This window comes from Scheffersomyces amazonensis (assembly GCF_036850825.1).
Source record: "Scheffersomyces amazonensis strain UFMG-HMD-26.3 chromosome Unknown RJT21scaffold_2, whole genome shotgun sequence".
NCBI classification, from domain to species: Eukaryota; Fungi; Ascomycota; class Pichiomycetes; order Serinales; family Debaryomycetaceae; genus Scheffersomyces; species Scheffersomyces amazonensis.
The window spans coordinates 684,990-697,594 of record NW_027042742.1 but is presented as its reverse complement, the minus strand read 5'-3'; the positions used below and the strand labels follow the sequence as shown (position 1 = coordinate 697,594).

The 12,605-nt window shown below is 33.0% G+C and overlaps 5 protein-coding genes across 5 annotated transcripts; 1 reads left to right on the top strand and 4 right to left on the bottom strand. All coding sequences in view use genetic code 12, as the record gives it.

Moving 5' to 3' along the window:
* Positions 1–6: 6 nt before the first annotated feature.
* RJT21DRAFT_118572 (protein phosphatase regulator) lies at positions 7–3,394 on the bottom strand. Its single transcript, XM_064881081.1, has one exon. It carries the CDS (start codon positions 3,013–3,015, stop codon positions 151–153), a length of 2,865 nt encoding a protein of 954 aa, XP_064739267.1. The 5' UTR covers positions 3,016–3,394; the 3' UTR covers positions 7–150.
* Positions 3,395–3,455: 61 nt separating this feature from the next.
* RJT21DRAFT_118571 (uncharacterized protein) lies at positions 3,456–4,232 on the top strand. The gene has a single exon (XM_064881080.1). The coding sequence runs from the start codon at positions 3,729–3,731 to the stop codon at positions 4,122–4,124; it is 396 nt and encodes a 131-aa protein (XP_064739266.1). The 5' UTR covers positions 3,456–3,728; the 3' UTR covers positions 4,125–4,232.
* ERG25 (methylsterol monooxygenase) lies at positions 4,196–5,294 on the bottom strand. Its single transcript, XM_064883693.1, has one exon. The coding sequence runs from the start codon at positions 5,185–5,187 to the stop codon at positions 4,267–4,269; it is 921 nt and encodes a 306-aa protein (XP_064739265.1). The 5' UTR covers positions 5,188–5,294; the 3' UTR covers positions 4,196–4,266.
* A 744-nt stretch (positions 5,295–6,038) lies between these two features.
* Positions 6,039–8,375, bottom strand: OPT1 (oligopeptide transporter; the record flags this gene model as incomplete). The annotated part of the gene is made up of 1 exon (XM_064880087.1): positions 6,039–8,375. The coding sequence occupies one exon, from the start codon at positions 8,373–8,375 to the stop codon at positions 6,039–6,041; it is 2,337 nt and encodes a 778-aa protein (XP_064739264.1).
* A 2,135-nt stretch (positions 8,376–10,510) lies between these two features.
* RJT21DRAFT_20194 (rRNA (cytosine-C5-)-methyltransferase) lies at positions 10,511–12,422 on the bottom strand. The gene has a single exon (XM_064883692.1). It carries the CDS (start codon positions 12,225–12,227, stop codon positions 10,854–10,856), a length of 1,374 nt encoding a protein of 457 aa, XP_064739263.1. The 5' UTR covers positions 12,228–12,422; the 3' UTR covers positions 10,511–10,853.
* Positions 12,423–12,605: the final 183 nt, after the last annotated feature.

Here is a 12,605-nt window from a genome sequence, read left to right as displayed (position 1 = left end):
TCAAGATGAGCTTTGAAAAAAATTATTGCCTAATGGGGAAATAAATGTGCAGGACAGGCACTGCAGACAAGACACCCCCCAACTATATACCCCTAACGATACTTTACTTAAAACTAATTAAAAACTACTTAAATATTATTTAAATTTATATTAAATCCCATTTCTAATCTTGGATAAGCCATTACTTCGAGCTGCAGCAATTTGGGCTGGATGTTCAGTGGGTACTTCATCATCAAGAGGTTGATGTACTTGTTTTTTAAATGAAATACTCTCTTCCTTTTTAAGAAGTTGATCCTTCTTCTTAAATGTTGATGGCTTGGCTGTAACTCTTATGGGATTCCGGAACATAGCAAAGTTCTTGAGAATTGTATGTGAATAACTTGTAGGTGCATCTTCTTCTGCTGAATATTCTGGAACTCCTGTAAATCTAACCTTTTTAATAGTGGAGTTACTACTACTATTATTACTGGAAGATAATTCAGATGATGAAGGAGACTTAGTTAATGAGGGAGTTTCAGATTCATCCAATTGTGGTGTCATACTATTCCTTTGAGTATTAATTTTAGTCACTTGATCTCGAGTTCTACGAGGTTTGGGTGCAGCTATATCGGAGGATATGGAAGTAGTAGTAGGCACTGGACTGGTTACCATAGGTAAAGGTTCAGGAGATATTGATACTGAATCTCTTGTGGGGACTTCAATGTATTTCCTTAAAGGTGTTGCTGATGGTGTATTAGGATCAAAGGTTACGGAAGTTAAGACTTCTCGTTGTTGAGTCATTAATGAACCTGATTTAGCAGCTTGACGAAGATGTTGTTGATATCTTTGAGTGGCTGTTAATTTGGGTATTACTTTAGAAGGTGAAGAATCTTCTTCTTCTTCTACTACTACCAATTTTTTATTTTTATTAGTAGGCGTTGGTGATGCCATACTCTTTGAAGCTCCAATGGGTGATGGAGCTTGTTTTCTATTAATACTTCCACTGGGTGATCGTAAAGAATTATTAGCAGTCAATGCTACAGCTGCTCCTGAAGTAGCAATCTTTTCATCCATAAGCAGAGAAGCACTTCTTATAGGTTGAGAATTAGATCTTCTTCGACCTATTACTGGACTTAAAGTATTATTACTATTAGTATCAGCACTAGTTTCAATATTGGTTAATGAAGAATTATGATTTAAAAATAATTGGGAATTTGATCTTGGTCTTAAGGGAGATATTTTAGATGAATTGGTGGGAGATGAAGTATTGGCATTGACAGGAGATATAAGTAAAGAATTTCTATTAGGTGAAGTAAGTGAATTCTTTCTTAATAAAGGTTTGGAATTAATACTATTATTACTACCTATACTTGAAATAGATGAAGAACGAGAAGTTCTAGTTGTTGGTTTTTCATTAATTTCCAATTTCTTGAGATTCTTATCTATAGATTTTACAGTAGGGAATGCTTCTAAATCAGAAGAACTTCCATTCATTTTTTGAGAACTTGAATTTGATGTAGTTTTCAGCATGATTGAAGTAGATGGTATTATATTGATTTGTGGTGTTACTTCTTCTTTAAAGGTTTGATAGATATCAAAAAGATTCTTTTTAGGTAATTGATATGCTTTTCTAAATCGTAATTCAGCTGTTATCCATTCTCTACCAAATAATATAGCTTTATCTATTGAACCTTCTAACATAAAGTATCCTTGATTAACAAAATTTATTAAATCATTAACATTCTTTATATTAACTTCAAATTGTGAATCTTGTCGAACTAATCTAGTAAGATTAGCAATTAAAGTTCCATTCTTTTTCATAGAATTTAACATATCATTAAGATTGGTTAAATAATTAGTTCGGAAATAATTTGAATTTTTTAATTGTAATAAAAATTTAGAATCACTAAGATGATCTATATTTGATAAATAAATTTTTCTACCAACTTTTCTGAATATTGTATATAATTCATTTAATCGAATTGTTAATAAAAATACTTTATGTAAGGCAAATTTATCCACTGTCTTATTAGGAGTATGTTTAATTGTCTTATATTTCATTATTAAAGGTTTTAATTTATCATTTAATGTGGCTCTTAATTTAAGATTTATTAAGAAAAGCATCTTAATATCCATATCCACAAGACTACCTTCAACAAAATCTCCATTATCTAATAAATTAGAATCCTTAGGTAAATCAAAACTAATATCATTTAATGAAAGATCTATATCTAAATTTTCATTAAAGATATCCTTTTTAATAATTTGTTCAAGTGCCCAATAATAATTAGTTCGATCAGTATTATATATCTTTTGTTGTTCAATCTTTGCTTGGGCAAGTCTTTTTCTATAACCTTGTAAACAATGACCACATAGTATTTCTAAAGATTTTAAACACTTTAATGCAAGAGATATAGTAGGTAATTCATTTAATGCTGTTACTTGAGTATCAGGGTGATCATAAGGAATATGTGTAGTAGTTATAGGAATATTAATTGGAGTTGATTTAAATAATTTAAAATTAGATAATAATTCTAATTTAGCATTAAATGATGTATCACTTATAGAAAACATACTACCAGCTAATAATACAAGATATTGAACAAGAGGTAAAGTTTCAAATTTAAGTTCTGGCTTGATATTGGTACTTGTACTTGTACTTGTATTTGTACTTGTATTTGTACTTGTAGTTGATTCAATTGATGCATTATCTTGAGAAAGTAACGAATCCTGAGATTTCCCATCTTCTGGTGATGTCATGGTTGTTGGTGTTTTCCCCGTTATCTTTATACTCATCTCTCGAACACTTCGTATGTATATTTCTAATTTGGTGATGGCATATTGATACTGAAGTATTCGGCAGTCTAAGGAAGTGATATGAGTTACTTTTATATCATTTATATTGAATTTAGGGGCTTGTACTTCTGGTTTGGGGTCTAGTTTTGGATCCAGTTTTGGGTCCAGTTTTGGTTCTGATAGTGGAGGTGCTACGGCTGTCGCAGCAACTTCAGGTGGGGATGGTTCTGGAGATGTCATGGTAGTGGGATTGTTAGTGATAGTGGGATTGATTGTGGAGTTGGTGATGGTAGTTGATTGGTCGTTGAGTTCAGGTTCCGTGGGGGTGATGTATGTATATAAAAGACTAGTGAAATTAATGGTGGATACTGATGTTGTGTACTGGATTGTCTACTTAAAGGTGCCTGATAGGCATATAAAAGTTGCTAAATTAGTGGAGCTTTGATAGTGTCGTGACACTGGTGTTACAGATGGATCAGAGTCACAAGTTATTCTCCACTAAATGTCGCTAATAGTCAATACGTACTAATTCTTGCTAGTTTAGGGCACTATACTCGGTGGGGATTGTCCATATATCGGGGCAATTGAAACGCGATCACGTGATCCACTCTATCAAATTATTAATGATCTATATTGTTTAAGTGATTAAATTAGTGAATTTATGGTTATTTCATTATGATGGGGTTACTGGAGATACTGTAGTAGTAGTAAGAAGTGCATCTTAGTTCAGTAGTATTGGAAGTGATTATGATAGTTGGACACATAGTTAAGCTGAATTGGGATGAGGCGACATTGAGCAGTCCGTACGACATTATGCTCAGAACCCACCCCAAGTGACACTAATAACAGTAACAGTAATGACTGAAAATCACGACATTTCTCTCGCAGTTAAACTAAAGTCGAAGTTTTAGTATGGTTCACTAAACTACTGCTATATATGTCCAACCACAGACATGGCTAAATCATCTACCCTCGTTACATACTTTGTAGGGTTACTCCTATTGGTGCATTCGGGCTACTCATCATATGAATTTCATAAATTATCAGCTATTACTCATCAATCCCTGCATCTTCCAATAGATATATTAGTAGAAACCCTTGTGGGTATAATAGTAATAGTAATTGGAGGATTTAATTCAATTGAAAATAGTTCAGTATTAACATTTGATGGTCGTGAGATTCAACCCGATTATAAATATCTTAAACCCATAGAAATGAAGGATTCTGTCAAGTTGATTGAACGAATCGGAACTAGTGATTATGAAGAATTGGAATCAAGACTTCCATTTATTGATATAGTAGGTAAAAGGAAAAAGTATGATGAATGGGTTAAAAGTCATCAGGATTGAATATATTAGGGTATATATGCATATATATATATATATATATATTTAATTAATAATTAATTAATTAGTTATTTCTATTATGGTCTATGTATACTAATTTACGCTAATTGTCATAATCTAGTATTATCTAGTATTATTTAATTACTTATTGAGTCTTCTTCTCTATTTTTTCAGCATTAGCTTTCATTTTAGCTTCTCTTGATTGTTTACCCTTAGGACCAGCTTCAGTGTCCAATACGAAATCCCACCATCTGAATGAAGAAGCATAACTTCCAATGAAATAATGATGATGTTCATCATGATGATCAGCACCAGCCCAGAATGGAAGGAAATGATGTAATGACCATGGGAATTCATAACCTGAATGTGCATCAACAGCTTGAAATAATCTTAATACAATCCAAACACAAATAGTGAAAAGATGTAAGTTTTTAGTGATAAGACACCAAATGATTGGAATACCAACAGTTCCAAAACCCAATAATGCAACTTCAACTGGGTGAGCATATTCAGCAGCTAATCCAAATGGTGCAGCATATCTATGATGTTGTTTATGAATATATTTATAGAATACTCCGTAATGTAAACCTCTATGTAACCAATAATGCCAAGCATCTTCAAGGACGAAAAATACTGTCCATTGAATTAACATATCAGTAATAGATGGGAATGGAACTTGATAACTAATTCCAATTTGTTTACAAAGTGGATGAAAGAACCAAATAGGAAAAGCTTCCACTAAGAAATGAGATGTTAAAACTGATTTAAGACATTCCCATTGTTCTTTATTAGATGGTAATTTAGTTTCTTGAATTCTATATTTATCAAAATAAGGAATTCTTTCAATTATATACCATGGTAAACATCTACCAAAATAAAATACTTCATGAATAGTAAAGAATAATAATCCAGTAGCAAATAAATCATTACCCATATAATAATAATAAGCTCCCCATAATTTTTCAAGAACGTTCAAACCTTCAACTTGATTAAAATTATTGAACGCATCAGAAAATGTTGTAACATTGGTAAATCCACTAAAATCGTGATACACCTGACTTGCCATACTGATTAGAGATTGATAAGATAACAAACGCAAGATCTATTCTAAGAATGGGCCCACTAAGTACAAGTTATGATGGAGCTTCTGTATGGCAATCGTAAAATTTGATGGGTACGCGGAAAATCAGTTGATTTTTATAATTCGTCGTCTGGTGCTGCATATAAGGAGGGGATTTGGTATACGACGGGAACGAGTTATACGACAGGTGCGATGGTAGTTACTGTATTATATAACTAACAGAACATATCAATCTAAGACCTAGCCTGCTTATAAGTGGCATCCAAAGTCCATAGCCTCTGTTATGATTATGTTGAGAAATTTCTGACAATATAATATGGCCAAGTGATATGGGCTGTGCATAATTCTGGACTGGATCATCTGGTCTATACGAGGATAGACAATAGAAAGTCATTCATTTGTAACCATCATATAAATGTTAGTATATCTACAACATACTCAGTACCAGACACACCTACTCCGTTCAACAAGTAGGGAACATATGGTGGGATTTATTGGTTGCGAGACTTGGTCCAGACCAATAACTATAAGCGACACGAAGCGACTGCTGATTTTCCGATAAGCACATTGCGCTCTTGGCATTTCGCAGCTAAAAAAAGAAAAGAAAAGGCTACTTAACAATAAAGATCTTTAAGCATGAATTAAATATTTATAACTAATTATATACAACCTGAAATATCCAATCAATGATGATGGTCTAACAGCCAGCAAATCCTTATGAGTCAAAAAGAGTCAAATTAAATTAAACTAAAGCAAAGCAAAATAAAAAATAAATTAAAATAAAGTAAATAAAGTATTAGGGTAACGGTATAAAATAGTTCCGAATTTTAAATAACCTACCAAGTAGATGGACCAAAGTATTCACCTGGACCTAATGGGTTTCTGATAGCAGTACCAAGGGTATCCATGGTGTTAACAACATTATTACCCCACCAAGCTGGGAAATTAGTGTTAGTTAAGAATAAGGTTAAGAAAATGATTAATGAAGACCAAGCTAAACCAATATCCATACCAGCGGATAAGGAATAGTTATATTTAGTCCACCAGTGGAACCACTTCTTCTTAACAAACCATCCGAAGAATAAACCAACGGCACAGTATGAAGAATAGTTGTAAGCAGTTGCTGGAGGAATGTAACCGGTACCAGAGAAGAAGACTGGCCAGTTTAAGTATTTGATTGGTGAGTTTGGCCATTTCTTTAAAATTAACCAGTTAATAACTGGGGTGAAAGCACCAACAATGAAAAAGAATAATAAACCATAGTAAGTTTGACCTTGAGAGAATTGTCTTTGAGGACCAATAACACCCCAAATAATAGAAGCGTTAAAGAAAACTCTACCATTTGGACAAGTATAGTTATCCTTTTGGTCAGCAGCACATAAGTTTTCAATAGCACCGTAACCCCATCTTAAAACAGCAATTTGAACTAAAGAACCCCAGATAGTAGCGATTAATTGAGCCCAGAAAACATTTCTTGGAGCAATCTTCATATAATGACCTAATTTCATATCTTGAGCAAAGGTAACAGCTTGATTGTTAGTAATATAACCGTAAGTCTTGAAGAACATCATAGCAATTGGCTTACCTGGAAGCATATAACCAATGATGAATTCGGTAACAACATTTAAACCAACAGCAATGTTAGTCTTAGCATAGATAATAGCGACTGGTAATAAGAAAACAATAGCAATTAAAAGTGCAATAACTAAACACCAAACTGGCATTTCAGTGTTCCATACTCTAATAGTAACAATAGAGAGGGCAAAGAAAATGACGAAAACAATAACATACCACCAATCTGGAACTTCCTTATAAGATTTCATTAATCTCATGTGAACATCAGGCTTTTCCTTCATTCTAACTTGTTGAATAATTTCTTTACCATGGAATAAAATAGTATGCATAATAGTAGCTAAAATGGAAGCAAATGATAAACCATAAGAAATAGCAAAAGTAGTTGATAAGAAAAGTGGAGAATATTCTTTATAGGCTTGTAAATCGAAAGTTAAAGTAACTGGATCGACAATTCTAGAGACATTATAAGATTGACCAAATCTATCATAAGAATCAGATGAAGAAATTGGTAAGTATTGAGCATACCAAACATTGGAATAAGCAATGGCTGGAACAATGATCCAGAAAATAATAATGATAGATAAGAAAATGGTGGCGATAGTGGATGCAGGTGGAATTAATGGAGATCCAATATAACCAGCAATTTGATTCCAATCTAAAGCAATATTATTTGGAATTAAACCTAAACCAGTAGAACAACCGAAAAGTTGGTTAATAATGACATTATCTGGTTTGATCCAAGTGATCCAAGCAAAGTAAGATAAAGCAGTGAAAATGTAACCTGGGAACCAGTACCAGATGAAAGAACCAGCAAAAACGATACAGAAGAAAGCTAAACGAGAGATTTTCCATCCATTAGCAGTGTGATTTTCATTAATGTGCATGTTGGTTAAGAAAGTAGCAGTAACCAAGTTAGATGGCCAAATGGCACCAGCTGGGTAAACAACAACTCTTCTTGCAATACCACCTAAAGCAAAACCAATACATTGAGTGGACCAGATAGCAAGTAAATCGAAACCCCAACCGAAATCAGAGTTATAAAATCTATTTTGAGCAATTAAAATATCAGTGGCATAAGCAGCACCACCACCAAAGGAAACATTAGCCATAATAGTAATAAGGGTATGTTCTTTAATATTGAAAGGACCTGGATTAAGAGAAACACCAAATATTTTCCAATCAGGAAGGAAAGCAGCCCAAGCTCTACCTAAAGGCCAGGCAAGAATAGAAGTAACATAAGTAGTAATGGAGAATGCAGGAGCGTGGAAAGAAAATAATAAATTCATACCACAACCAATAGTAGTTAAAATCATACCTAAAACCCAAGATCTAATAGTAGATTGATACATAGTTGGATCATCAGAAGATGGAACAGCAGCTCTAACTTCTGGATAAGGAGAATCATCTTCAACGGTAACAGCAGCATAATCATCTTCAATAATTTCCTTAATCATATTAGAACTGATAGGATCAAATTCTTGACTCTTAGATACTACAATATCTAAATTTTGTTCACCCGATTCATAGTCACTAACTTTCTTCTCTTCAACACCAGAATCAGGTGCCTTGGAGGACAACACTGATCTTATCTTTTCCATTTTGAATGAATATACGTCAATATCAGTTATATACAAAGATATCGGTTTATACCAAGAAAATTATAAAGATTGAATAGACAGCGAACAGAAGACAGATTAAAAAAAAAATATAAATAAATAAATTATTCTTGGTTTAAATAAACCATATCTCGGAACTCCAAAAGTATTTATAAAGAAATTTGATTATTCATGATACTATGATAGATTTGACTGATAACAAAATTACACGAAATCTCCGCTTTCCAGCCAATAATTGCACTGATTGTATTGTATTGCAAAAAGTGCCGAATTCCAAATTTGGCCGTAGACGTTTGGGGCACAATTAATTTAATTAGAACGATAAAGGTAAAAAAAAGAAAAAAATTTAAAATTTAAAAAGAAATAAAAAAAAATTGCTTAAATAATCCGGAAGTATACCGGTTCGTTTCATCGACTAGATGAGGACGGATCAGCATCCAACTACTGCAAGCAGTCCAAGCAGCAGTAGTCGAAGCAGGTCATCTATTTGGATCTTAATACGAGGTACCAAATACTACTTTATAATGATGGTAGGAGTAATATAGTATTAAATCAAAAGAAATTTGGTCCATCAAGGATAACCTCATTCTAAAAGATTAGGTTTTCGACTGGTGGTGCAATATGTAGAATGAAATATGGCTGAAATAAAAGATAAAACAAATTGCCTTTAAAACTTAATATTAACAATATTATTTCATGACCTTAATTTTCAATATCAGTAAATATATGTTTTGTAATTGCTTTTTTGTAATCTTTATTAATTAATGCGATAAATCAAGGTTATAAGAGTAGCTCATTTGTTAAGTTTAGTTAGAACAGAGGCATGGTTCTCTACTCTCTATAAAGCTAAAATAAGGCACCATAAAAAAAATGCATTTCCGAGGGCATAAAAAAATAATCGCTAGAACAAGCAGAAATTTCTTGTCATCTTACAAGGCATTTCAGCCGTTGATTTAATATCATGTATATGTGTGAGATCTAGGGTGAGAGAAGGTAATTGGTCGAATTATGAAAGGATGGCTTGTATTTCACGGTGTCTGAAAATGGTGAATCCATGCCACATCTCAAATAATTATCCTAAATAAATTGGCTTATATTTCTCTAAAGCTATAAAGGAAGCCCCCATTCCGAGGATTTAACCGACCATGGCCGACAATCAGAGGGACAAAATGCAATGATAATATAATAAATAATAATTAGAGGTAATCCGTTACAAAAATACTTCTCATCGCAATATTATTACCAAATTTCCATGTACCTGTGCGGCACCAATGATATATTTTTGGACAAGTTTTGCGCTTTCATTGCTTTTCCTTACTGAGACGCGCAGGGAAATGGAAATCTTCCCTTCTCTACGTAATTCTCCATTTGTATGAAATTTCGGATAGCTATAACTTGCCAAAAATCAGTTTGCATGAACTCGGCCCGCTGGTTAAATTTTTCTGAAGTAACCGTCGGCCAAATAATTTAATAATCTCAAACAATAATAAAAATTAGATCATTACAGAATAAGCTTTATTGAAAATTTTGATGGCTATGACTAAAACTTTAAGAATAATGATCGGAACAATATAACCTATTTTGACTGTATTATTTTGCCTCGTAAAAAGGTAGTTACATTAAGTTCATCTGGTGTTATTATCGAACCCCATTTCCAAGTGCCCCTCACACTAAGGCTCTAAGGCATCTTGATTCCGCAAAGTAAAATATTTTTGTGTTTGTATCCTTTGTTTGAGTCATTGTAGGAATTTCCATAGCAATGAACGGCATCATACTTTCACTAATCTATCTCCCCACACTCACAAAAGGCTAGGTTTACTAAACCTAAATAGTCACGTTGAGTAATCGATATAATTTACCATTCTTATTTACTAGCTCTATTAGAATGGTTTTGTAGCAAGAGATAACTTCAGAACTATACTAAATCGACTTCGTATTGATGTCACGAATGCAACTACTAAATAATTGTCAAAAGAATCGACTATATATACAGAATTATGAAATAAGGAACAGCAACTAAACAACTTTAAAGTAGAGCTGGATCAAATTTAACCATTTTCACCATCATTTTATAATTTTTACAACTCTATACATTCAACGGTTCTTGTACATGACCCACCTTCGTAATTAGTAACAAGATCGTCTTAATTACATCTATTGTTACGGATAAATACTGCTGCTTCTGCAATTTTAGCTTCAGACCAGATCGATAATAATTATTATTGATAATAATACTTTCTGTGCATTTATCTTTGACGCGACACAAGTCGGAATTGACAATCGGTCCCCCTCTATACTACCTTTATCTACCCCCTTATTCTACTTTCCGATTAAACCCACTAAAGCCGTTTCGTCTATCTTTCAGTAGTTGAGTCCTATTGGCCAATTCCAATCAAAAGTTTGGGGTGCACTTTTTCGATAAGATAAGGAAAAAGAACAAGTTCTGGGCTTTTGCACTTATCAGATATCTCTCACAAAACATGCAGCAAAGAACCCAATACCACCGTCTTCTTTTGGTACACTTCTTACGCAGCCTCCTGCAAGCTGTTCGCATTTCTTCTCATCACCATCTGCTAAAGAAGTAAATTCTTCTTTCCATCCCCGACGTTCCCAATTAGGTATTACGTTTTCTCTTTTGTCTAATCTCCATCCTGCACTCTTTATTTCTGGATCGAGTAATAAATCAACTACTACTCTTTCATTTTCATGAGGATGAATAGAACAGGTAGAATATACAACTTTTCTAGCACTAGGGAATTTCATTGCATGCTTAACAATTTTAAATTGGAAACCTGCTAATTTGGTTAATCTTTCTGTATCGACTTGTTCTTCAGCTGCTTCTTCCTTTTGAGCATCTTCAAGAGCTCTACCAAAGATTCCTGAACCACTACATGAAGGATCAACTACTAAACCTGTAACATCTTTAAAATCCTTTGGATCAGTAGTAGTGAAATCAGCATGAGTAATTTGAATTAAAGATTTTTTATCTTTACCCAAGGCTCTTCCACACATGGTTTTAAGTATTTCTACTCTTTTAGTATCTCTTTCAAAGGCATAGACGACAGCATCTGATTGGTCGGGAGGTAAAAGTGAAGCACAATGAGTAGTTTTATTTCCTGGAGCTGCACATGCATCAATGACATATTTGTGAATATCATTAGGATTTTGATTCAAGATATGAGCTGGGAAACAAGAAGCACGATCTTGAATAATAACTTCACCTCTTTCATAAGCAGGAGTCGAAGTAATTTTTTCACGAGGATGAACACCATATAAATTAGTTATATAATCATCCTGATATATAACACCAGTTTGATTTAATTCTTGTATAGAACTAACCGGCTGCAAATTTCTAAAGAATTCATGATCAATATAAAATTGTTTAGGTGATGTCAATATAGTATTAATTCTAAACCATCGTACTGGAGTTTCATCATCATCAGTCAATTGTACTGGTAATCCATCAACTGATCGTACTTTATATTTTAATTTCAATTTTGTAAATTCGGCTTGTAATCGAGTCTTATTTTTAAGTATAGCATCCTTTATTGGATGATTACCCATTTGAATTCTTCCCTTCAGAGAGAAAATTAAATCATGAACCAATAATAGAAGTAAATCATCAGTAATCTTTAATTTCTTAGTCTTAATAACTTCTTTTATTTTAGATTTCTTAATTACTATTTGAATATATTCTTTATATTTTAATGTAGAATATACTAAAGCATAAACATGTTTAGGAGAATTTTTTAATTTTTTATCATTAAAGATCCGTGACTGAAGAGATCCTCTACCTGGCTTTAAGAATCTTTCTGATTCAAAGTATACATTCATGTCTTTAAACGTTTAGTAGTTGTAGTACTATATAGTTAACTATGACTATGTTAACAAAAATTTATTTGTATGGTCTTCGCAGCCTAATGGGGAAGTTACCCGCAGTGGAGTATAGTAATACAGTTAAATGTATGTATGTATGTATGTATGTATGTACAATTAGTAACTAGTTATTTAATAGTATTACTAACATCGTATTGAGGTAGAGATCAGTATCAATAGAAATACATAAGTTATATAAGTTTTATAAGAATATTATATTGGAATATTAACTTCATTTAATGGTATTGGATATCAGGTGACCCCACACGTGTAGCCCCCGTGACTTTTCCCACTCTCCTTTAATCTCGACCATCTAGCAGGAAATGTACAAGTAGA